This window comes from Corapipo altera, unplaced genomic scaffold (assembly GCF_003945725.1).
Source record: "Corapipo altera isolate COAL_440 unplaced genomic scaffold, ASM394572v1 67, whole genome shotgun sequence".
NCBI classification, from domain to species: domain Eukaryota; kingdom Metazoa; phylum Chordata; class Aves; order Passeriformes; family Pipridae; genus Corapipo; species Corapipo altera.
In genome coordinates, this window is record NW_020884906.1 from 6,818,433 (window position 1) to 6,839,024 (window position 20,592).

At 43.7% G+C, this 20,592-nt stretch overlaps 1 protein-coding gene across 2 annotated transcripts; it reads left to right on the forward strand.

Moving 5' to 3' along the window:
* The first annotated feature begins 121 nt into the window (after nt 1-121).
* On the forward strand, nt 122-18,792 carry MAPKAPK5 (mitogen-activated protein kinase-activated protein kinase 5). 2 transcript variants are annotated; one of them, XM_027652094.1, is made up of 14 exons: nt 122-246; nt 4,812-4,885; nt 5,989-6,064; nt 7,227-7,324; nt 8,364-8,472; nt 10,484-10,573; nt 11,134-11,229; nt 12,235-12,315; nt 13,512-13,699; nt 15,777-15,897; nt 16,472-16,602; nt 17,136-17,257; nt 17,571-17,675; nt 18,601-18,790. In XM_027652094.1, exons 1-14 carry the CDS (start codon nt 211-213, stop codon nt 18,693-18,695), a joined length of 1,422 nt encoding a protein of 473 aa, XP_027507895.1. In that variant the 5' UTR covers nt 122-210; the 3' UTR covers nt 18,696-18,790. The 2 variants fall into 2 exon arrangements, with proteins under 2 accessions (XP_027507895.1, XP_027507896.1); XM_027652095.1 differs by having other exon boundaries at nt 123-246; nt 17,136-17,251; nt 18,601-18,792.
* The last annotated feature ends 1,800 nt before the right edge of the window (nt 18,793-20,592 follow it).

Consider the following 20,592-nt stretch of genomic DNA (forward strand, 5'->3'; position numbering starts at 1 on the left):
GCGGCCGGCGGGGCTGACCGCGGCGGTGCCGGCGATGTCCGCGCGCGGGGCCCGGGCGGCTCCTGCCGGGGCCGCGGCCGCTGTCGGGGCCCGCGGGGTCCCGCTGCCCCCGCGCGCCCGGGAATGAGGCACAGCGGCGGCGGCTGCAGCGCACCTGCGGGGCTGCGCCTGCCCTGAGGCGGCCCCGGCGGTTTCGCCCCTCGCGGGACGATGTCGCAGGATCACGACATGGACCGGACGATCAAGGTGAGCAGCGGCCGCCGGGCCGGGCGGGGGCTCCTGGGGACCGTGAGGATGACGTGCGGAGCTGCCCGGACACACACACGGAGCCTGGTTTGGGACGGGGACTTTGTTTGCTCTGTGGGCGCTCGGGGAGGTTCCCACAAATCACCCCCCCAAACAGCCGAACTTTTCACTGTTATTCCATTTTAGCGAACAAAGGAATTAACGGTAATTCCTATAAGTTACACGGTTTTCTCATTAACTAGTATTCTGTCTTCTTTTGATTAATGATTCTTATTTCTCGTGTGAATTAGTGCCATGCTCAGTCCTTCTCTTGTTTTGGGTCTGGGGGTTTGTTGGGTCGGTCAGAATCACCTCTTACCCCGGTGGAGCCGGTTTCAGCCCAGTTGCTGAGTTGGGTTTATTAGTTTCTTCCTTCTCTTGGGAGTTCTGCCCCACGTCCTTGTGATTCGTAAATTCTGCGTTCCCTGGGTCCACTATCAGTGGAAATCCTTCTCCTCACACTTTGTTAACCTGCCCCAGGTCTGAGATCACTGAAACATGTCCAGCCCTAAACCTTAACAAGGTAATTCTACCCACAAGTCATTTGTTTCTCTAACACCTGGACACCACTTAGAGCTGCTGTTTCACTGATTAACTCTTCTTGTTTATTAGGTTTGAAAAGATCAAACATCAAAGAAAATCCTTAAAAAACTTTTACACATTCCCCATTTTGCCACAACGAGCAGGACTCTGTTTTACAGCCCCCTCTCATTCCCTGTAATTCTCTCTGGGCAAACTGTTGGCTATTCCTTGAGGTGCCACATCCTTCTGTGTGAAAACAAATCTGGTGTGTGGGATGGTTGTGTTTGGAGCAGCTGAACAGATCCAGGGTTCCAGAATTCTTTGCTGTGGAAACTGGGAAATTCCTTTTGGAATAAAGTGACATAAAACAGTATTTTAAAGTGTCTCTGCAGCCTCTTCACCTTGTGCAAAGCATTTGCTGTCAGAAATTCTGGACTTCTTCATAAAAGCTTATTGAAATAAAGAACAAATTCCTGAAGAATGGAGCAAAACAGACCCTGTGTTTTGGAATTTCCCACCTTTCCTTGTCCCTGCCACAGTGGGATTTGTCTTTACAAAGCTCACTGGGTGCAAGTTCCAGTGTAAGAGAAGCAGCAACACCTTTTGTTGAAATCTGGGTTGATTAACTAATTAATCCCAAATGGCACCTTAAAACCATCCAGTTCCACCCCTTCCATGAGCAGGGACACTTTCCAGGGGGCTCCAAGCCCTGTCCAACCTGCCCTTGGACACTTCCATACTGAAAATATATGGAATGTATTTAAAATATATGGGTTTTGTACTAAAAAGGGCCCAAAGTAGAAGGAAATCCAACCAGATTGTAATTAAACAAGTGTCACAATTGTTTCCTGTTTTGTTTTCCTGGCACAGTGCAGGGGAAGGAAAGTCCTGAAGTGTTTGAAAAAGAAGGTTTTTTTAAGTATTTCTCTGGTATTTCATGTGAAGGAAAAGATCTCTATCAGGGCTTTTTGGGGTTTAAAACAAAAATCCAAAGCAGTTATGGGAGTGTAGGGACAGTTCTGAGCCTCCTGCTCCTCTCAACTCAACCTGGACAAGGTTCTGGGCAAATCTCTGGAGTTATGAACCATAATTTAGTATTTTCATATGTTATCCTGATCTTTCTGCTTCCCAGATCCCTGGTTATGGTTCAGGTTTGGTTGTTTCACTACCTGTGCAGGTTTAACTCTGGGGTTCAGGACAGGGGTCAGAGATTAGGGAAGGAGGCTGGAGGAGCAGGAGAGGTGGAATCACACAGGTCCCAGCCTGTGCACCTTGGATTTTTATTATAAAGATTGTTTTGTTGTCACAATTCCTTATTTCAAACCTTTTCCCATAAATATTCAGTGGAAACTGAGAATTGTGGAATTGTTAAGGCTGGAAAAGATGTTTATATCAGAAGAGCCTGAGCTTTTCCCTGAACAGTCCTGAGGTTTGACCCTCTCAAAGCTCCTTGTTTCAAACCTCTTCCCATCAGTATTCCATGGAAACTGAGAATTATGGAATCATTAAGGTTGGAAAAGACATTTAAGTCAGAAGTGCTTGAGCACCCAGCTGGAAGAACTCTGGGAATGCTGCTTTTCCAGGCCTTTGGCATCCCAGCCTGCTGACTCTGCTGCTCCAAGTGTTGTTTTAGGAACCCAGAGCTGCTGGGAGGGAATTGTGCTGCTGGAGGGAACTCAGACTTTGTTGTAATGGATGGATTCCATATTAATTTATTCCCTTTTGCCACTGGAAATTAATTTAAGGAGTGATCAGAAGTTCCAAGTTCCTTTGACAGCAGGATCACAAAGGTTTCCTGTGTCCATTAATCCAAACAGAGCCCAGGCCTTTGGGCTTCCCTCTTGAAACACTTGGATATTTTCACAGGGCAGTTTGATATTTTTGCTTATTAAGCATTTCAGGCTGTTTAGAATCACAGAATCCTGGATTATTGAAGTTGGAAAAGCCCTCCAAGATCGTGGGGTTCAAACCCTTGACAGAAAAGATTCTGAAGATGATGTTTGGGTGTTATGGGCTCGTGTTGGTTTGGGGCTGCACAGACTTGGGGCTGGCTTTGGAGCTGCTGGTTCTGAATTAGGGATGTGATTTAAGTTTCCAAGTACTGAATTTTGTGTCATTTGGAAATGGTAAAAAGTGTTTCTTGGTCACTGTGTTATATTCATTTTAACTTCTAAGTTGTAAAGTTGCTTTGGAGTGAAGGTTGGAACCCAAATAAAACTGCAAAAAAACCCACCCCAAAATGTTGCCTTTTTATTTAAAAAAAAAAGCAAATACACAATATGAAAGTTAATTTTTTATTAAAAATGGACTTACAGTTGTTGAACTTGTCCTTTAGTTGTTGAAAATGATCAGATCTTATTTTTCCTTCATTTCATTCAGAGATCACAGACTTTCCAGTCCTAATCAGCTTCTCTGGCCCATTTATTCAGGAATAAATGGGAATATTTGGCATTTGCTTTTCCATTTCAACTCCTTCAAAACTTACACCCCAAGTGTGATGTGTAAACCTGAGGGGAAACTCCCCAGTCCAGAGAAACCCTTTCCCTGCTCATTAATGCTCTCCTAAAACTAATTTTAATTAATTTATTATATTTAATATATTTAATTAATGCTCTCCTAGAAGGTAGAGTTTCATCCCACCTCTGCTGCCTTCAGTTCTTTGTAGCTGAATATCAGGAAAATTGAAGCAGCTTTTCCCTAATATGCTTCTCACAAAAGTTATTTGAATTGATAAGAAGTTTCTTTGTGGTTATCCACACAACAGATAGGTGTGATTCATATTTCTTCCTTCATTTATAAAACCTCCAGTGAACTTTTTTTTCCCTTTACATCTTTCACTGGTCATTTATGATTTATGTAGCACTCCAGGCTGTGTTAAAAACCAGTTTTTCCTTTCATACCTGCCCCTTGCACTCTTTAATCCCTTCAAATCTTGCCTTAAATATCCACTTTCCTCCCTTGTTTTGTTCTCAATCTGTGTGGTTTGAGGTCTGGCTCCAGCCTAGAGTTAATCCAAGATTATTGTAGCAGAGACCACCAATCCCAGGTGAGGGATTGACCTTTTCCAACAGCTTAAAATCATTATAGAACCAAGATCATCAAGTCCAACCTTTAGCCTTAGTTGAGAGTAGGAGTGTCCTCAGTTTTCTGAGATAAAATGCTCCCTTTGAATTATTAACAGAAAAGTCTGATCAGAATAAAGTTCCTTTACAAGTGGTGGCCTCTTCCCTTAATTTTCAGTGTATTTGGGAATATTTTCCCTGCCTCCTTAAGCTTCCCCAGCACTGATGGTTGTACCAGCCCCTTTCTTGTGATTTATCCCAAAGCTTGGCTTTGGAAAGATGATCCTAGGGTGTAATAAAAGGACAAAGGCACAGCACAGGGCAGCAGCTTTAATCCAAATTAATCAAAAAGCCACCCTGTGCTTGATTTCCATCCTGCCCTGGGACATGTTTAAGCCTGAGAGCACCCAAGCTGTGTCCTAACAAAACCAAGCCCTGTTTAGATGGATTGGGACAAAAGGATTATAAACATGGGGCTGGTTCATTATCAGACAGGCTAAAACCAGTCAGACAAGGTTTAATTTGCAGTGTAATGACTCCAAAAGTTTGAAAACCTTATTTTTTTAATGTACTCTATGGCCCACAAATACATGTTAATGCTGCGATTGGGCCCTTCAGCTGGGATTGATCATGTACAGATGGATTTAAATCAGGGGGAGATGCCCTTGTTACACTTTGTGTACTGAAGACTGTTCTCAGTAATCCTGGTTCAGAGTGCCAGGATGAGCATTCCCACTGCACAGAAATACTTGCAAACAAATTAATTATCATATGAGCATTTGTATTTATGTTGAATTTTCCACAGCAGGCTCTTTCCTGCTCAGGAATTTTGCAAACCAGGTCTACTGAGCTCTTTATTTTTTTGGGGAGGGGCTGTAGTAATTTTATTTATTTATGTGTTTATTGACTATTTTTTCACTCTTCCTGTTCCTTCTTTAATAGGAAACCTCCATTTTAGAGGAGTACAACATTAACTGGACTCAGAAGTTGGGAGCTGGGATCAGTGGGCCTGTGAGGTAAGAGAGCACCCGAGGTTTGGGGAGAAGTCAGTGAGTACTTTAAATGCTTTTGACAGAGCGTGATCCATGGAAAACTCCTTATAAACAACAAATATCTGCTCCATGTGGGTCCTGCAAGTGGGGTTTTGTCTTTTATGGGATGTATGTGCAGTAAAACCTCTCTTCACCTCCCTGTCCCATCTCATGCCATGTTCCTGGAATTGGTTGTGGCCACAGAAATTCCTCCTGAAACCCCTCTGTCCTTGAATCCTGGTGTCCCTGCAGTGCAAAGGCTCCTCTGTGCCATCACCACTGTCCCTTTCCTGTTTTTTCCAGTTTTTTCCCCTCATCCTGTGAGGCCAAAGCAGATAATTCCATGGGCATCCCAACCGTGTCCCTCATGGATTTCTATCCCCAGCATGAGCTGGATACTTACTGTGAAGCAAAACATATATTCCCTTTTCAACAAGGCCTCTGCCTTCAGGGAATGGGAATTTCTGCTGGAAAACAACTGTTCCTGGGTGCTCCACAGTGTCCTTATCTTTCACCGCCATTTGTCTCCCTGTCCAGCCCACTGGTTTCTCCTCATCCATTTTGCGTTGCCTCTGATCTCCATTAAAACACCCCCTTTGGGCTTTATTCTGTTAAAATGTGGGCCCTTCCCTCAATTGTTTGTGTTAAATTGGGGAAAGAGAGAAAAAACAGTTGGTGGCCTGGCCAAAAATGAGGATTTCCATTCAGAAACACTTTATTTATTACAAACTCCACTCTCCACTGGGGATGTTCAGGCTGCTACTGCATGCTTTGGGTTTTTTTCACCCAAAGTATCTCTTGAGGCTGAATTTTGAAGGAGTTTTGCTTGTCTGCAGTTCCCCCTTGCTCTGAAAGGCTTCTTTTTGCCTTGCTGGAAGTCAGATTTGTTTGAGGTGTTTCTACAGAACTTATTGGTTGTTGTGGGAGGCTGAAAACTGAGGTTTTCAAGCTGGGCCATGGGGAGAGGTGCCCTTATATCCCATCTTAATTCCTGTTAATTCCCACATGGAGAACAATCTCAGATCAATTGCTTGAAGTGTCTCTTTAACATTCTTGCTGACTGAATAATTTTATTGCTGCAATACCAGAGTCTGCATGAAAAAATCCTCTCAAGAACGCTTTGCACTGAAAATCCTCCTTGATCGTCCAAAAGCTAGAAATGAGGTACAGTTCCTGTTTCTACTGCCTGCCTTTTGACACACCACAAAATCTAGTGTTTTAAAAGAATGGGTTTTTTTTAAAGTACTTAAAATGTTAAAACAAAATGTAAAAAAAAAAAAAAAAAAAAGTTTAAAAAACTCCTTCACGAAACCCACGTTTGCTGTGCAAGAATTCCTTGGGGTTGATCCTCAAGCTTTGGGATTGATCCTCAAGCCTTGCTGTGCTCAGTTCCCATGGGATGAGGTAGTGGGGGAAAAGAGGGTCCAACTCTGTAGGAATTGCTGTATAGATATTTATTTAGAATTTGCTGAACTACATTTTAGAGCTGTTCCTCTCCCTGTGTCCTGTGTAACGTAACACGACCGGTTTAGAGGGAATTTTGTTTCCATACATCTCACTCTTGGATGTCACAGCTCTCAGGATTGCCAGGAATGCTTCAAGTTGCACTGGAAATGGATTTATCTGTGTGCCAGGAACTAAAATCAGCTCCTGGTGCTGGTTGTGACTTCCTGAGGCTGCTGAGAATGTGCCAAGGTGCCAAACTGTGAAATGCTGGGCACTCCTTCCAGCTGTCAGGAATTTGGAGAAGGATTAATTATCCCTGAGGTTTAGGCAGCTTGCATTGCTTGTTACTTAAATTCACTGTTAAAATTCCCAGGGAAAAAATAATCGCTGTTCAAAAAGCATCATTGGTTTGATTGAGCAGCCCAGGAAGCTTTAAACTTAAATTCCCTAAGTCCCTGTTTCAGAGTGCTGGGACAGGAGATGGGGTTTCACACATGAAGTGCATAAAAGAAGCCAGATTATGGAATTTTTGGGTTCAATCATTTTCACTTTCAGTCCTATCTCTGTTGCTACTTTAAAACAAGCTCTGCCTTTAAAGTTATTTTAGAAACCCAAAGAAATAAAAAAATTGAGCTTTTTCTGGAACTTTGAGGATGATTCTGTGGCTTGTAACAAATAGATTGACAATGTCTGATGTTTTTATCATAGTCTGAGTTAGTGGAATGGCTCCTGGTCACTCATATCAACACTTACTTCTTAATTCTTGGATAATTTGAAGCTGTGAGTGGTGCTGAGCAGAGCTGGGCTGTGGTTTGTGGGGGAAAGGGGGATCAGAAGTGCCTGTCCCTGTGTACAGTAACACCCCTCCCTTCTCTTCAAGGTACGTCTGCACATGATGTGTGCAACACATCCCAATATTGTTCAAATTATTGAAGTTTATGCTAACAGTGTGCAGTTCCCACATGAGTCCAGCCCAAGGTAAGATTACATAGGGGGGTCATTCCCACAGCTTTCCATGTTTAGCCCAAGGTATAGTGCAGTTTGCTTTTTTGTTTGTTTGTTTTTAATCACAAAATTATTATTTATAGGGGGTCCCAGATGTCATATTTAATACCATATTTATCCTTCAGACCAAGCAGCACTTGCTTTTTCCCCTGGCAATGTATATTTAAATTAATTTGCATCCTTTCCTACCTGTTTGAGTACATCTCCATTTCTTAGGTTTTTCATTGATTCAGTCTGTGATATCTGTGCTGTGTGAGAGAAAGAATTGTTTCTGAAAATACTAAATTCAGCCCTGAAAACTCTTAATATGAACCCAGAAAAAGAGAAAAACGTGAAGCAGACTGTTGTTTTTTTTTCCTGCATTAATCACTTGGAATAAAAATATTGTCTTCTAATTGGATATTAGTTGAGAAAAAGCATCAGAGCTGGGAGAATTAAAGAGCTGAGACCTGTCAGTCTCTGATGTGTCTGATTTTGCTGTATGAGGATAACTAGGAGTTAATTCCTTGAGGATCCACCAGTCCTGGTCTCCATGTTCCCTATATTCCTTCCTAATTATGGCAGTAAAGCTGTAAATTAAAATCCTGGGGTTCAGTAGAGCATCCACACCCAAAAGCATCTGTTCTTTGAGGGCAGAGTTATCCCTGGATGTGTCCACGTGCCTTCCAGGGCCAAACTGGGCAGAGCCACCTGGATCTGGATGCATCCATGTGGACATTGTTTCCTCAGGAGGAGCAAAGTGGAGATTCCTGGCTGAGTCAGGTTGTGCTGGGAGCCAGAAAATCCTGCAGTTTATACAGTTAAAGTTGAAAGAACCAAAAGTACCGAAAGTAAAAGAATCAAAACTAAGGAACCAAAATTAGGGAACCAAAGCAGCTCCAACCGCTGTAGGAGAAACAAGTGTCTTGGCCTGTCAGTAAATGTAAAATATGCACTGTTAGTTTAGAAATTCTGTTCTATTTTTTTTTATTTAATGATTTTTAATGTAACAAAATGAAATGCTTTTGAACAGGGCTCGGCTCCTAATTGTAATGGAGATGATGGAAGGGGGAGAGCTCTTTCACAGAATCAGCCAGCACCGGCACTTTACTGAGAAGCAAGCAAGCCAAGTAACAAAGCAGGCAAGTCACCCCCCTGTCTGAGCAAATCCACAAGTGATAATGGCTAAATATTAACAATTCCTTGGGCTGGGAGGGGTGGAAAAAAAGGCCTAAAGAAAATAATCCTCTCTTCTCATCTGATGATCATTTGCCTGCTTTGTTATAACCTGACAATGCTGAAGTTTGGTAGAAAATAATAAAGAGCTTGAAGTTGTGGGTTTGTTCTTTGGGTCTGCTGTCTTTAACAGTGGTTTTCCTCACCTGGTCTACAGAACACTTCAAAGAGAACTTTTTTTGTCTCCTGCTATGTCCTCTCTGTTGTCCTAAAAGTGTTGCCTCCAGCAGCCCCCAGGCTCTGGTGGCTCCAGTTTGATTCCAGCTGGGAATGTGTCCCAGACTTCTCTCCTCTTTTGGACCCATGTGTCCTGGGCCAGTGGATTCCAAGCTGGGCTTTGTGCTTGGTGTTATGGAAGTCCTGCCCTTCATGGAAGATAACAAGGAATGTGCCACTTCAGTGCCTGTTTTCTGTGCTGTTTGTTCTGGTGTCGTTTTCCCTTCACTGTTTCTCTGCACAGCTCTTGAATACTGTATTTTAAATATATTTGCAGTTTAAATACATAAAAGCATTTTAAACACTCCATGGTGGTTTCTACAAGAGGTTTTGGTGTCCATCAGGCTCTTTGTTCTTAGCATCTGGTGTGATTCCATGAAATTCAGGGATCTCCAGGGTCAGTTGCCCTCAAATAGGGAGATAATACTTGGTACTGAGGCAAAAAAGAGGCCCAAATAATTCCATCTTACTTTTCTCTTTTGTGCTTTGACTTGTTTCTAATGAAGTGCTAATTGTTGCTGTTGCCTCTTTGGTTTCATCCTGCAAAAATTAGGTGGAAGCACAGAATTATTCCTGACAGTTTTTCATGTGCTTTGGGCTGTTTGATTCTGACATGTTGGGAAAATCTTGTAACACTTCACCAAAAATCGAAATTTTGAATTAAATTCTTACTCTGTGTGTGCAGTTGGGGTATTCATGTCCCAAGTAACTCTTGGCTTTAATGTTTATAGAAATGAAGTTTGAAATGTTTAAATCACTATATGAAAGAATAAGATTTTTCTTGAACTGTGACTCTTGATTCCTTGTAGCCAGTAATAGCTAGAACTTGTCACAGAGCTGCCTCATTTTCTCTGGGAATGTGTTTCTATTTGTTTCTGAGCTAAATTAACACCAAAGTTCTCATGTGACAGTAATTTGCACTTTTCTAAGGCATCAACACTTCCCTCAGGGTGCTGGGTTTGGGTGGGATCCTGCAGAACCCAACAGGAATATTTCCAAATAAGGGCTGTGTGGCTTTGCCTTCCTTCAGCCTCAGTAAAGCTGTTTAAATATTTATGCTTGGGTTTTCTTTGAATGAATTGCACTTGGAAATGTCCATTCCCTGGAGTTTTCCCAGGTTTCCAAACCACAGCAGGGTGAGAAACTGCCTTTGAAAGGATCGTGGAGTGCTTTTCTGTGTGATGGCCCATGTAATGAGGGAAGTGCAGGCAGTGCCATCAAAAATTAATGAATAAAACTGCCTGAATGTTGGATCTCAGTCAGTAACAGGTGCAATAAAACATTCACAGAAATACTGAAGCTGTTGGGTGTTAAGCAGGGTGTGGTTGCTGGGCAGGGGCACCTTGGAGGGCTGGCACAGCACAGGGAAGGGCACTGTCAGATCTGTTCCACTTTTGGGAGTCATTAATGCCTTGATTGAGTCAAATGAGATGGTTGGGCAGCCCAGTCCAGCTTGGCTTTTGTTTTCTGTTTCCTTTGAGTGAAACACAAACTGAATCCTTGGTGGGATGAATGTCCCACCCATCACTTCACTGCCCTTATTGCAGGGTCAGGCCTGTCTGAACTCAGCCTTGCAGCCAAGTGCAGTGAGAATGTTTGTTTGGAGTCTGACATACATAGGAAATGTCCTTTTTCTAAGATAATGTCCAGGCTGATGCAGGAGTTCTATAACTGTAGCTCATTTATTGTGCCCTTTTCCAGATAGCTTTGGCTTTGCAGCATTGCCACTCACTAAACATTGCACACAGAGACCTCAAGCCTGAGAATCTCCTCTTCAAGGATAACTCTCTGGTAAGATGAATACTAGAATTCTTTTTTTTTTTTTTAACTACTGAATTCTGTAAAATGGTGATTTTCAGAATAGTTGTAAAATTACATTAATCACCTTTATTGACTTTGTGCTTGTACATTCTCTGATCTCCTTGGAGCACAGTCTGTTAAATATGAGGCAGGTTCTCCAGCTCTACACAAATCCAGCTTTGCTGAGAAGATCATTCTGCCACCTGATCAGGATGTTCTGACAAGCATTAGAGGGGCTTTGATAGATCCAAACACTTCCTTGTTTCTTTTTCCTGCTCATAACCGCCCTGGACATGCAGTGACCCCCCTGCAACATGATTATTGCTCTCTCAATCTCAGAGGGGGCTGTTCCTGGCCCAGAGCACTCAGGAAAGCAAAAATACTTGTTTGAAAGATCAGGTTTTGTCCTTTTAGCTTGGGGGAATGTGAGTGTGTGAGTACAGATGAGGAGTACGTGTGGCAAAGGTGACATGAGAACAAGGCAAGACTTATGTGTTAGAAAAGCTGATATAATGATATTTATGTAATGAAGCCTCTTCTCCTTATTTCAGGATGCTCCTGTTAAACTGTGTGACTTTGGATTTGCCAAAGTAGACCAAGGTGACTTGATGACACCACAGTTCACTCCGTATTACGTAGCACCTCAGGTAACAAAAATCACAATTCTGGGCTAAAAGGGAATAATTTCTTGCCTGTGCCTCCAGAACCACAACATTCTAAAAGCCTTTGCTGTCCTGTTCAGGGCTTCTGGGGGCAGGAATCTTGAATAATTGGAGATTAGCCACCTTTGGGGCTGGAGTGTTACAGTGATGTGTTGATAAGAGCAGGGGATGGTGAGGCAGATTTCCCAGACTGTTCTTAGCACTGATTTTGTCCATTGACCTTTAACTGCATTAAAGCAGGTGTTTTGGAGAAGTTCCTGCTTTCCCATCCTCCTTCCAGCTCAGACTCATTCAGTATTACATTAAAAAGGACTGTGCTGGAACAAAAAGGCTCTGAAAAGGCTCAAAAAGGGCAGTGGTTACCTGAGCACCTCGGCTTGGCCCCTTGTCATTAAGGCACAATCTATAATTACAGACAGGCTGCTCTTTGTAGTGCTGCTTTCCCTGCTCTCTTCTGTCCTTTGTGTTGGAATCCTGAAGAAAATGAAAAGAAAACTGCAGATGGATCTTTAATTGCAGTGCTGGGCACGTCAGAGCCTTTAATCACTGGGAAGAGCAACTCAGAGATCAGACCCTGAAAGTGCCTCCTCAGCTGGAGCCTCCAGGGCCTTCTGGAAACCCAAACCCTCAGATTTGGTCAGCAAGGGACAGATTTGGTGTCATTTGTTCCTGGAAGAGGCAAAAAGGGACATCTCTGGAGCTCAGGTTACCCTCCAGACACACTCTGGGTTCTAATTCCAAGCCCAGAGGTGTTGGACATTAGTAACAGTTGCTTTAATTCAGGCAAAACTGATACATTTCATTCAAAGCAGCAAAATATTTTAGCTGAATGTAGAAAGTCCCAGTCTTTTTTAGGAAGAAAATTTTAAGTTTGAAAAAGCCTTCAGTAGCTGGAATAAGTTTACAGAATGGAAAAACATCAGAAATCTTTGTGCCTATAGATGAGATGTATTTTGCTTTGTTTTCTTTTTTTTCCTCTCATGGCAACAGGTATTGGAGGCACAGAGAAGACATCAGAAAGAAAAATCTGGTATTATCCCCACCTCTCCAACACCCTACACTTACAACAAGGTGAGTGGGAAACAGTGCTTTAAACAGTGTTTGTAAAGTGCCTTCCCCACCAACCCTGCTGGAGAAATCTATAGGCACAATTTAACACCCAAGGCAACAAAGTTTATTGCCCTAAAATGACACCCTTACAGCAGCAATACATTTGCTCTGATCTGTGACAGGAATGCATCTAAAAAGCCAAATATCTCACACTGAGTACAAGCAGGATCTAGAGAAACCAGCAGGGAAATGTCATGTTGCTGGTTATTTTGTGTTCCTTTGGCTTTTCTGAAGGAGTGACCAGGTTTGCAGTGGGATTTCTCCTTGAACAGGAGGTTCAGACCAGGCTTCACTCAGCTGAAGTGGCAAATGAGGAGATAATTATCTCTGCAGGCTCTGTCTGGGTTTGGAAGTGACACACTGAAAGTGCTGCTGCCTCTTGGTTCTTTCTGATGGAGGGAATAATGAAATGCACACTTAGCCCAACCCTAATTAATGATCCTCTAATTAAAGGAGAAACACACAAACACTGTTAAGGAGCACTAAATATGAAGAGATTTTGGAGGGAGCAGAATGATTCTACTGGAGTGAGACCATGGGGGAGGTTCTTTCATCCCTACAAGAGGGTGTTCACAGGGATCCTCTTTCCTGCTGTCACCCAGAGCTTCTGGATGTGCAGGTGTTTTGTCCAGGCAGCTGTGGTGGTACCTGGTCTATATCTGGGAACTTCTAGAAAATACCCAGTATTTTATGGTGTAGCCCTGGGCAGTACCAGCTGCTGCTGGCAAAGTGTCCTGAAGGGTCGTATTCCTTTTTGGGCATTCCAAAACCTTTTCCTTCATATTCTCATCACTGTCTCCTGCTTGCTGAGCAGTGTTTGAACCACTGAGTGTTCTTGGAGTGTCAACTCTAATTAAAATTAGCTGGTTTCTGATGCCAGTGCTAAGGATCTACCTGAGTTCCAGCTGTTTAACCCACTGTGTGCTAGAGCAGGTGATTTGATATGTGGAATTAGGGTTTGGTAGCTTCCTATAGAGAGCTAAAGCAAAGATTAACTACTCTGCAGTGGTTTGCTGACCACAAATCCACCTTCTCCAGGGTTCTGATAACCCCTGCTCCGCCCTGGAGAAGCAGACAGGGGGTTGAAGGCAGACACTTGTTCTGCAGTATCTCCTCCAGTGCTGCAGAGCTGACCGTGGTGCTGTCCTTGCTTGCAGAGCTGTGACCTCTGGTCCCTGGGTGTCATCATCTACGTGATGCTGTGTGGGTACCCCCCCTTCTACTCCAAACACCACAGCAGGACCATCCCAAAGGACATGAGGAAGAAGATCATGACAGGAAGCTTTGAATTCCCAGAGGAGGAGTGGAGCCAGATCTCCGAGATGGCCAAGGACATCGTGCGGAAGTGAGTCTGGGGAGGGAAGTGTTTTATTGCTCTTTCTGGTATTAAAAGGTTGAAAAATCCCTTGAAAGTGTGTTTTTCCAAAGGGGTTGTTCTTCTACCTTGTCTGCAGCTCATACAGCTGTCAAATCTTCTGTCATATTCAGCATAAAGTCTGATACAAATTTTTCTTCCCTTCTTTTTTTCCATCCCCAACTGTTTAATTTTGATGTTTCTGAATTTCTTAAGGGTGAATTGTGAGTTTAGTCTTTAAGGGCAGCAGATGCACCAAAGGGTTCAGAACAACACACACAACTGGCTGCCACATCAGGTGCTCTACAGCCTTGGATCCTGTACACTAATGTTTAAATTCCTGCTAAAATCAGGTGGTTTAATATCTGGTAGATCTCTCCCTTAAAACCAAGTGCACGTCATACCCAGTCTGAAAGGAGTCAGGAGAGGCAGGGAAAGGCAGGGTAAAGTCTGTCCTGAAGGTATCAGGCTCTGGAATGAGGGTTTGCATTGAAGTTTTATTCCAGATGCTCATGGAAGCTGTTTTTTGCGTGCCCTGCACATCTCTCAGCTGGGAGAGTTTCCCAGACAGGGGCTGTTTGGAAGCCGGAACGTGGCACTGATTGGGGCTTATTTTCTAAAGAGTGAGAGGGACTTACTGCCTTTGTATGACCAGAGGAACTGAAAGAATAAAAGCAACATAAATAGGAAAAAAATCAGTTGGGGAAGTAATTTTAAAGTGTCACTGGCTCCTCAAAGATGCTGTAAAATCTCCAAGGACTTCATATTGCTGGGACCTTTGGAGCAGTGCAGGAGAACCCACAGCCTTTCACCAAATAAACTGCAGGGAAACTTTGCTTTACACAACAGGTTTAAAGGTTTTAAAAGCAAAAAGTTTTATTGTCTTTTAAAATGACCATAAACTCAGCTCACAGAACGTTGTCACATGGATTCATTTATCCCACTGATGTTATCAGGACTCCTTTCCCTGCCTGTCTTTTCCAGCCAGGGAGTCTGAAGTTGGGCTTATGGTGCAGGAATACATTTAGAATTAATATAATTCTGGCTTTGTTTACATTTGATGGGTGTAGGCAGCTCTTCCTATGGAGTCTGGCTTTTGGAGCTCATATTTGGCATTCAGGAAGCTGCTGCCTCTCAAGTGTGTCGAGCTCATTTCTCGCCTCAAGCTTTGGAAGCTGGAGAGCTGGATAATAAATAGGTCAGGACTTGGAAAACCCATGGAAAAGGAGTCCCTGGGTCTTGTATCAAAACTGAACTTACAACCTGTTGGCAGCAAGTGAGGTTTCTGAGCTACCCCAGGGTCCTGCTGACATTTAGCACAAGTTATTTCCACTTCTTTGGTACATTAAACAATGTTTGCAGCCAGGAACTGATTTAGGGAATTGTCTAAGGAATGTGACAACCTCCTGGAGTCCTCCTGGTTCTCTAATTCAGACTCTTGGGAGAACTTGTCAGCACTCTGGGGGGAATTTGGCTTTTTTATGGAGCAGATCATCATGAGAACATGAGCTTATCTGCAAAACCTCTTTCCAGGATTTCATTCTAGTAGCATTTATTCCATGGATCTTTTAGCAGTAAAGAATAAAGTTCCTTCTTATTTTGAGGAACTGGAGCCTGTCAAAGTGTCCATTCCTTGAGGGTTTTGCAGGGGAAGAAAAGCTAAGAAGTTGCAGGTGGAAACAGTTAATTCAGTGAAGTTTCCATGCCCAAAATCCTTGGAATGAGTGTGGCCTGTTAATGGGATGAGCTCTAGAAGGGCATTTCCAGGGAGTGATGGTCTGGATCATTTCCAGCTCTTCTGGGAGACAATTTCCAATCTGAGAACACACAGATATTCCTAAAATGGCCCCTCAGCACCTTTCCTTTACCCTGAATCCCTGAATGTACCTGGATGAGCTTGTTAAATAAATCCACAGCAAGGCTCAGAGAACCTGGGACAAAGTCAGGCTGCTCTTGGGGCAGTTTGAGCTGTTGTGGAGTTCCTTTTTGACCCCTGTGATGCTCAGAGATTGTTCAGTACTCTGCAAATCAACAAACCCCACTTTATGGATTATTATTCCTTTCCCAGGCTGCTGAAGGTCAAACCTGAGGAGAGACTGACCATCGAGGGTGTGTTGGACCATCCCTGGCTCAACTCCACGGAGGCTCTGGACAACATCCTGCCCTCTGCCCAGCTGATGATGGACAAGGTCTGAATTCATAGAAACAATATTAGTTTGGTCAGGAATGTTGCACAGGAGCAGGGCAGCTCTTGGATGGTTGGAGTGTTTTGTTTAGGAGAGCCTGAGATCTCTGTAAGAAAATGGAAAGAGGGAGAAAATGGAAATAAAATATGAAATTTGGGCTTGGGGGAGTTGCTCCAGGATTGATGTTAAGAGCAGCCATGTGCTGAGGAGCAGAGAGCAGAGCATGGTAGTGGAATCTTTTCTTCTTTTTCCCCCATTTTATACCCCTACTGTGACCTCAGTCCTTGTTTCCTTTCAACTCTGCTCAAAGAGGAGTTCACTCAACACTCAGATGTGATGAATGTGAGCGGTAGAGATGATCCTTTGTCCTGTTTCCCCCTGTGAGGTTGGGGTATATTATCCCACAGTCAGTGACCATAGCTCTCATCATGTCTTGCTTCAGGCAAACCTGATTTTTGTTCTATATCTCCAAAACAAACAGGATTTTGGTGCTTCTTTTTCCCATGCATGGCTAACATTGTGCACATGCTGTTCTTTAATTCACAAGAGATCTAAAGTGCAGCTCTTCTCCTTCCAGGCCATGGTTGCAGGGATCCAACAGGCTCATGCAGAACAACTTGCAAACATGAGGATCCAAGACCTCAAAGTGAGCCTGAAACCCCTTCACTCCGTGAACAACCCGATCCTGCGCAAGCGGAAACTGCTGGGGTAAATAAAGCTTCCAGGGACACAGAGGGGCAGCTGGGAGGCTGGAACAGGGCTTTGGGAATGTCCCAGGCTCACTTCTGAGGTGGTTGAACTCTTGGAGTCACTGGGACAGTGTGGTTTGATTTCCGAGGTGTTCTGGTGAGGGCAGGAGGAGCTGGATCCTGTTACTGTGTTAGAACAAATCCCTTATGAGAAGATGGGTCATGTGCAAGAGAAGGCAAAGTGGGAGAAAGAATTCCAAGATTTTTTTATGATCCTGACACTTATTTACTGAAAAAGTCAGGTGATTTCTCTTTGTTCAAGTTAATCTGAAAAGTAGGATAATGCATTTTAGGACTTCCTTGAACTAATTTAAAGGAATATTTTTTTTCAAATGGTCTCATAATAAAGGACAATAATTACAATTAATGCCAAGTCTGTCTCCCAGCTCTCCAGGGATTGAAGGAGGGTGTTTTACTGGTGCAGTTATGCAATGAGTAATGAACTTGAGCTGTGACCAAACTCTTAATTATTTCCTCCTTGTTCTTCCCCAGCACCAAGCCAAAGGATGGGGTTTATATCCATGACCCTGAGAACGGAAGCAACGATTCCAACGTGGCTCTGGAGAAGCTGAGAGATGTGATTGCCCAGTGCATTCTCCCCCAGGCTGGTAAAGGTTGCCACTTTTAAGAAAGTTCCATTTCTAAACGTGCAAGACACTGACTTTGAGTCAGTCTGTGTCAGTGGGGAGGGAGGAAAAACAAAACTCCTGCTGCCCTGGGCACTCTGTGGGCTGGGATTTGTGTGGTGTCAGTGTGAGCAGGGACATGCAGAGCTGGGAGAAGAACTTTGAGCCAGGAGTGGCTGCTCTGAACCCATTTCCTGGTGTGTGTGGGGAGAGGAGGAACAACTGCATGTGCTGTTGGCTGGAGCCCTGAGTGAGGCACGAGGCCAAACCTCCTGGTTCTTCTCTTTGTGCTCCCAAACAGGAGAGAATGAGGATGAGAAGCTGAATGAGGTGATGCAGGAGGCCTGGAAGTACAACCGGGAGTGCAAGTTGCTGCGGGACACTCTGCAGAGCTTCAGCTGGAACGGTGAGGAGCTGCTTCCTTCCACAGGGAAGGGGGAAAACTGAGTGGGAATAACCCCAAATCTACTGAATTTGTCTGGTTTAGGTTTCACAGTGATTCAGGCCTCCTGCCAGAATGGGTGTGCTCAAAATGAGGGGCAAAGTTCTGCTTTGAAATCTCTGAGGTTCAGGGTTGAGTTTACAGAGGCACCAAGTGGTGTAGGAACAGAACAGCACAAATGAATTGTGATGGAAAAGGGGGAATGGTTTTAAACTACCAGAGGGCAGGGTTAGGTGGGAGATTGGGAAAGAATCCTTCCCTGTGAGGGTGGTGAACCCTGGCACAGGTTGCCCAGAGAAGCTGTGGCTGCCCCTGGATCCCTGGAAGTGTCCAAGGCCGGGTTGGATGGGGCTTGGAGCAACCTGGTCTAGTGGAAGGTGTCCCTGCCCATGACAGGGGTTGAACTGAATGAGCTCTAAGATACCTTCCAACTCAAACCATTCCATGATTCTCTGATCCCTTTAGGAACCTCTTCAGCTGGTTTCCTCCCAGCTGTTCATTCCCTCTTTCTTCTGAAGGCCACTGCCCTCACCCCTGTGAGCACAAAATCTCATCAGCTTGGCTTGGGTGGGAAAACCAGGACAGTCACCTTGGGATGCTCAGATGGCTCCTGGACAAAGCAGGGTGGCACAGGGGTCAGCCCCAGGAGCAGAGGGGACCAGGGCCATCATCCAAGCTCACAGGGCTTGGTTGTGCTTCTTCCCTCCTTCTGTTTTGCTTGATTTGGTTTAATTTAGGTCTTTAAGTGCTCAATTTTCCAACAGAACTAGACATTGTAACTCATTTTGATTCTCTTGCCCTAAGTTTGTGTGAACCATTGTTTAACTCCAGGCAGGATTTCTTCCCTCCTTTGTTCCCAGCACCTGACTCCCTGTTCTTTCCCTTCCAGGCAGAGGATTCACAGACAAAGTGGATCGACTAAAACTGGCAGAAATAGTCAAACAAGTCATCGAAGAGCAAACAAACTCCCACGACTCTCAATAGCTGGAGCTTCTTAATCTTATTTTTTTTACCATTTAAGATTTATTCTTTAACTGTAAAAAGTATTTTTATGTAAATTAATAAATCATAATTATTTCATTAAATTTCCATACTGCTTGAAAATGCTGTATAGTTGTAGATACAAAAAAAAAAAAAATCATTGGTACTGTAATATTTTTTTAAAACTCAGTTCCTTGAGGTCTCTACGATCACTTATGTACTGTTAATCATGAGGGCCCCAAAAGGGGTGGATTATATTGCTAAAGACCATTCTTTCTCTTAATAACCAGTTGCAGGAGCTGCTTCCATCTGCCCCATCCAGCACTGCAGTGACTGTGTATGAGAACAAGAGCCACAGTTTAACCCCTTGCTCAGTGAGTACTTGAAGCAAGTGCTGTGAAACACAAATTCATAGCTGCTCTTGGCACCTAAATTCTGATTCTTTAGGTAGAGGCAACTAAATTAAATAACCTTCAGTGTGGCTCAGTGCCCTGAGAGCCCCCTTGGCCTTGCCCAGGGCATCTGAGTCCATGTGCTTGCTGGAATTTTCAGTTCTGAGCAGTAACTCTCCTCTTTTTGTCTCCTTCCCATCTTCCCCAGACCTTCATCAAGCCTCATCCTTCTCTCTTTCTCCCTCTTCATCTTCCTCAGACGTTTTGTAAGGCTGAATTCAGCATAAAACTCTTCTTTTTCTCACCTCCTCCAACAGCAGAACAGAAGAATGTTCAAGTTCTTATTACAAGTTATTTTTATTTTCATGGTGGGATCTTCTATGGACAAAACCCAGCGTTGGGTTTGTTTCCTTCTGCCCCCAGTTGTGTGTGATCCAACACTGTATTCCCATTCTTTCCTTTCTAGGAGATCCAGCTCTTGGTTTTTGACTCTTCCTCTTGTTTGAGGGATTATCTGGCAGGGGTCTCAGTGCTGCTGTGGGATCCCCCAGAGATCCATGTCCTGTGTCCCCTCCAGAGCCCAAATTCCCATTTCTCTGATGCCTTCGAGCTCCTTTTTGGGGGAGCCACAACTCCAGGGCTGCTCCTTCCCACAGGTCCCTTTGCTGCCTCCCCAGGGCAGGTTCTTACACCAGTCTGGAACATTGGCTCCAAAAGCTGCTTTTTTTAACCTTAATGAAGCAAACAAATGAACAGAATCTGTACATATTTCTAGTTTTCTACCTTTGGCTGCTTTTCTTTCTTTTGGGACTGGGTGGAGGCTTTTTATAGAGATATTTTGGTACCAAACCTGTGCAGACACTGAGTGAGTTTGGTCTGTACTGAAGTGCCAATTCAGGGCTACAAGTAATGACTTTGAACATTGTATTTCAGAGCTCCTCACTTTTGGGTTTACATTGACAAACCTGAGCCATGAACCCCCCAATTCTTTCTTAGGGCAGTTCTTTGTTGTCTCTTTTCTACATCAAACTCCCCTTAATTGATGGCAAAGCAGTGTCTGACTCTTTCTATACAGTTTTGTAAAGGGTGATTTAGTTTTTCTACATGAAGGAGATGCTTCATTTCCCCTTCTCTGTCAGCACCTTGTCAACCTTCCTTTAGTCCTGATTTCATTTTCCAATGCCTGATTTATTGCAGAGGAAGAACAGTCCCTATTCCACCATCCCTTTGATGGGAGCAGGGAGTGTTTGTGTGAGCCAGAATTGTACCTCTGACACTACATGGGATATTTGTGCACTGACCTGTCCATGAAAACTGAAGAGAATTAGCAAGAAACAAAAATATTTGTCATTTCTTGGTTGTATCAGCAACTTTGCAGGGCCTGTGATGTGCATTTTTGTCCTTGCTCTCATTCTAGGTCATGTCAGCGTCCACACAAGTCTGGAAATGTAAGATGGTTTCACTTTTAACTTGAAATCCATGGTTTTTTGGGGAAATTGAAAGTTTTA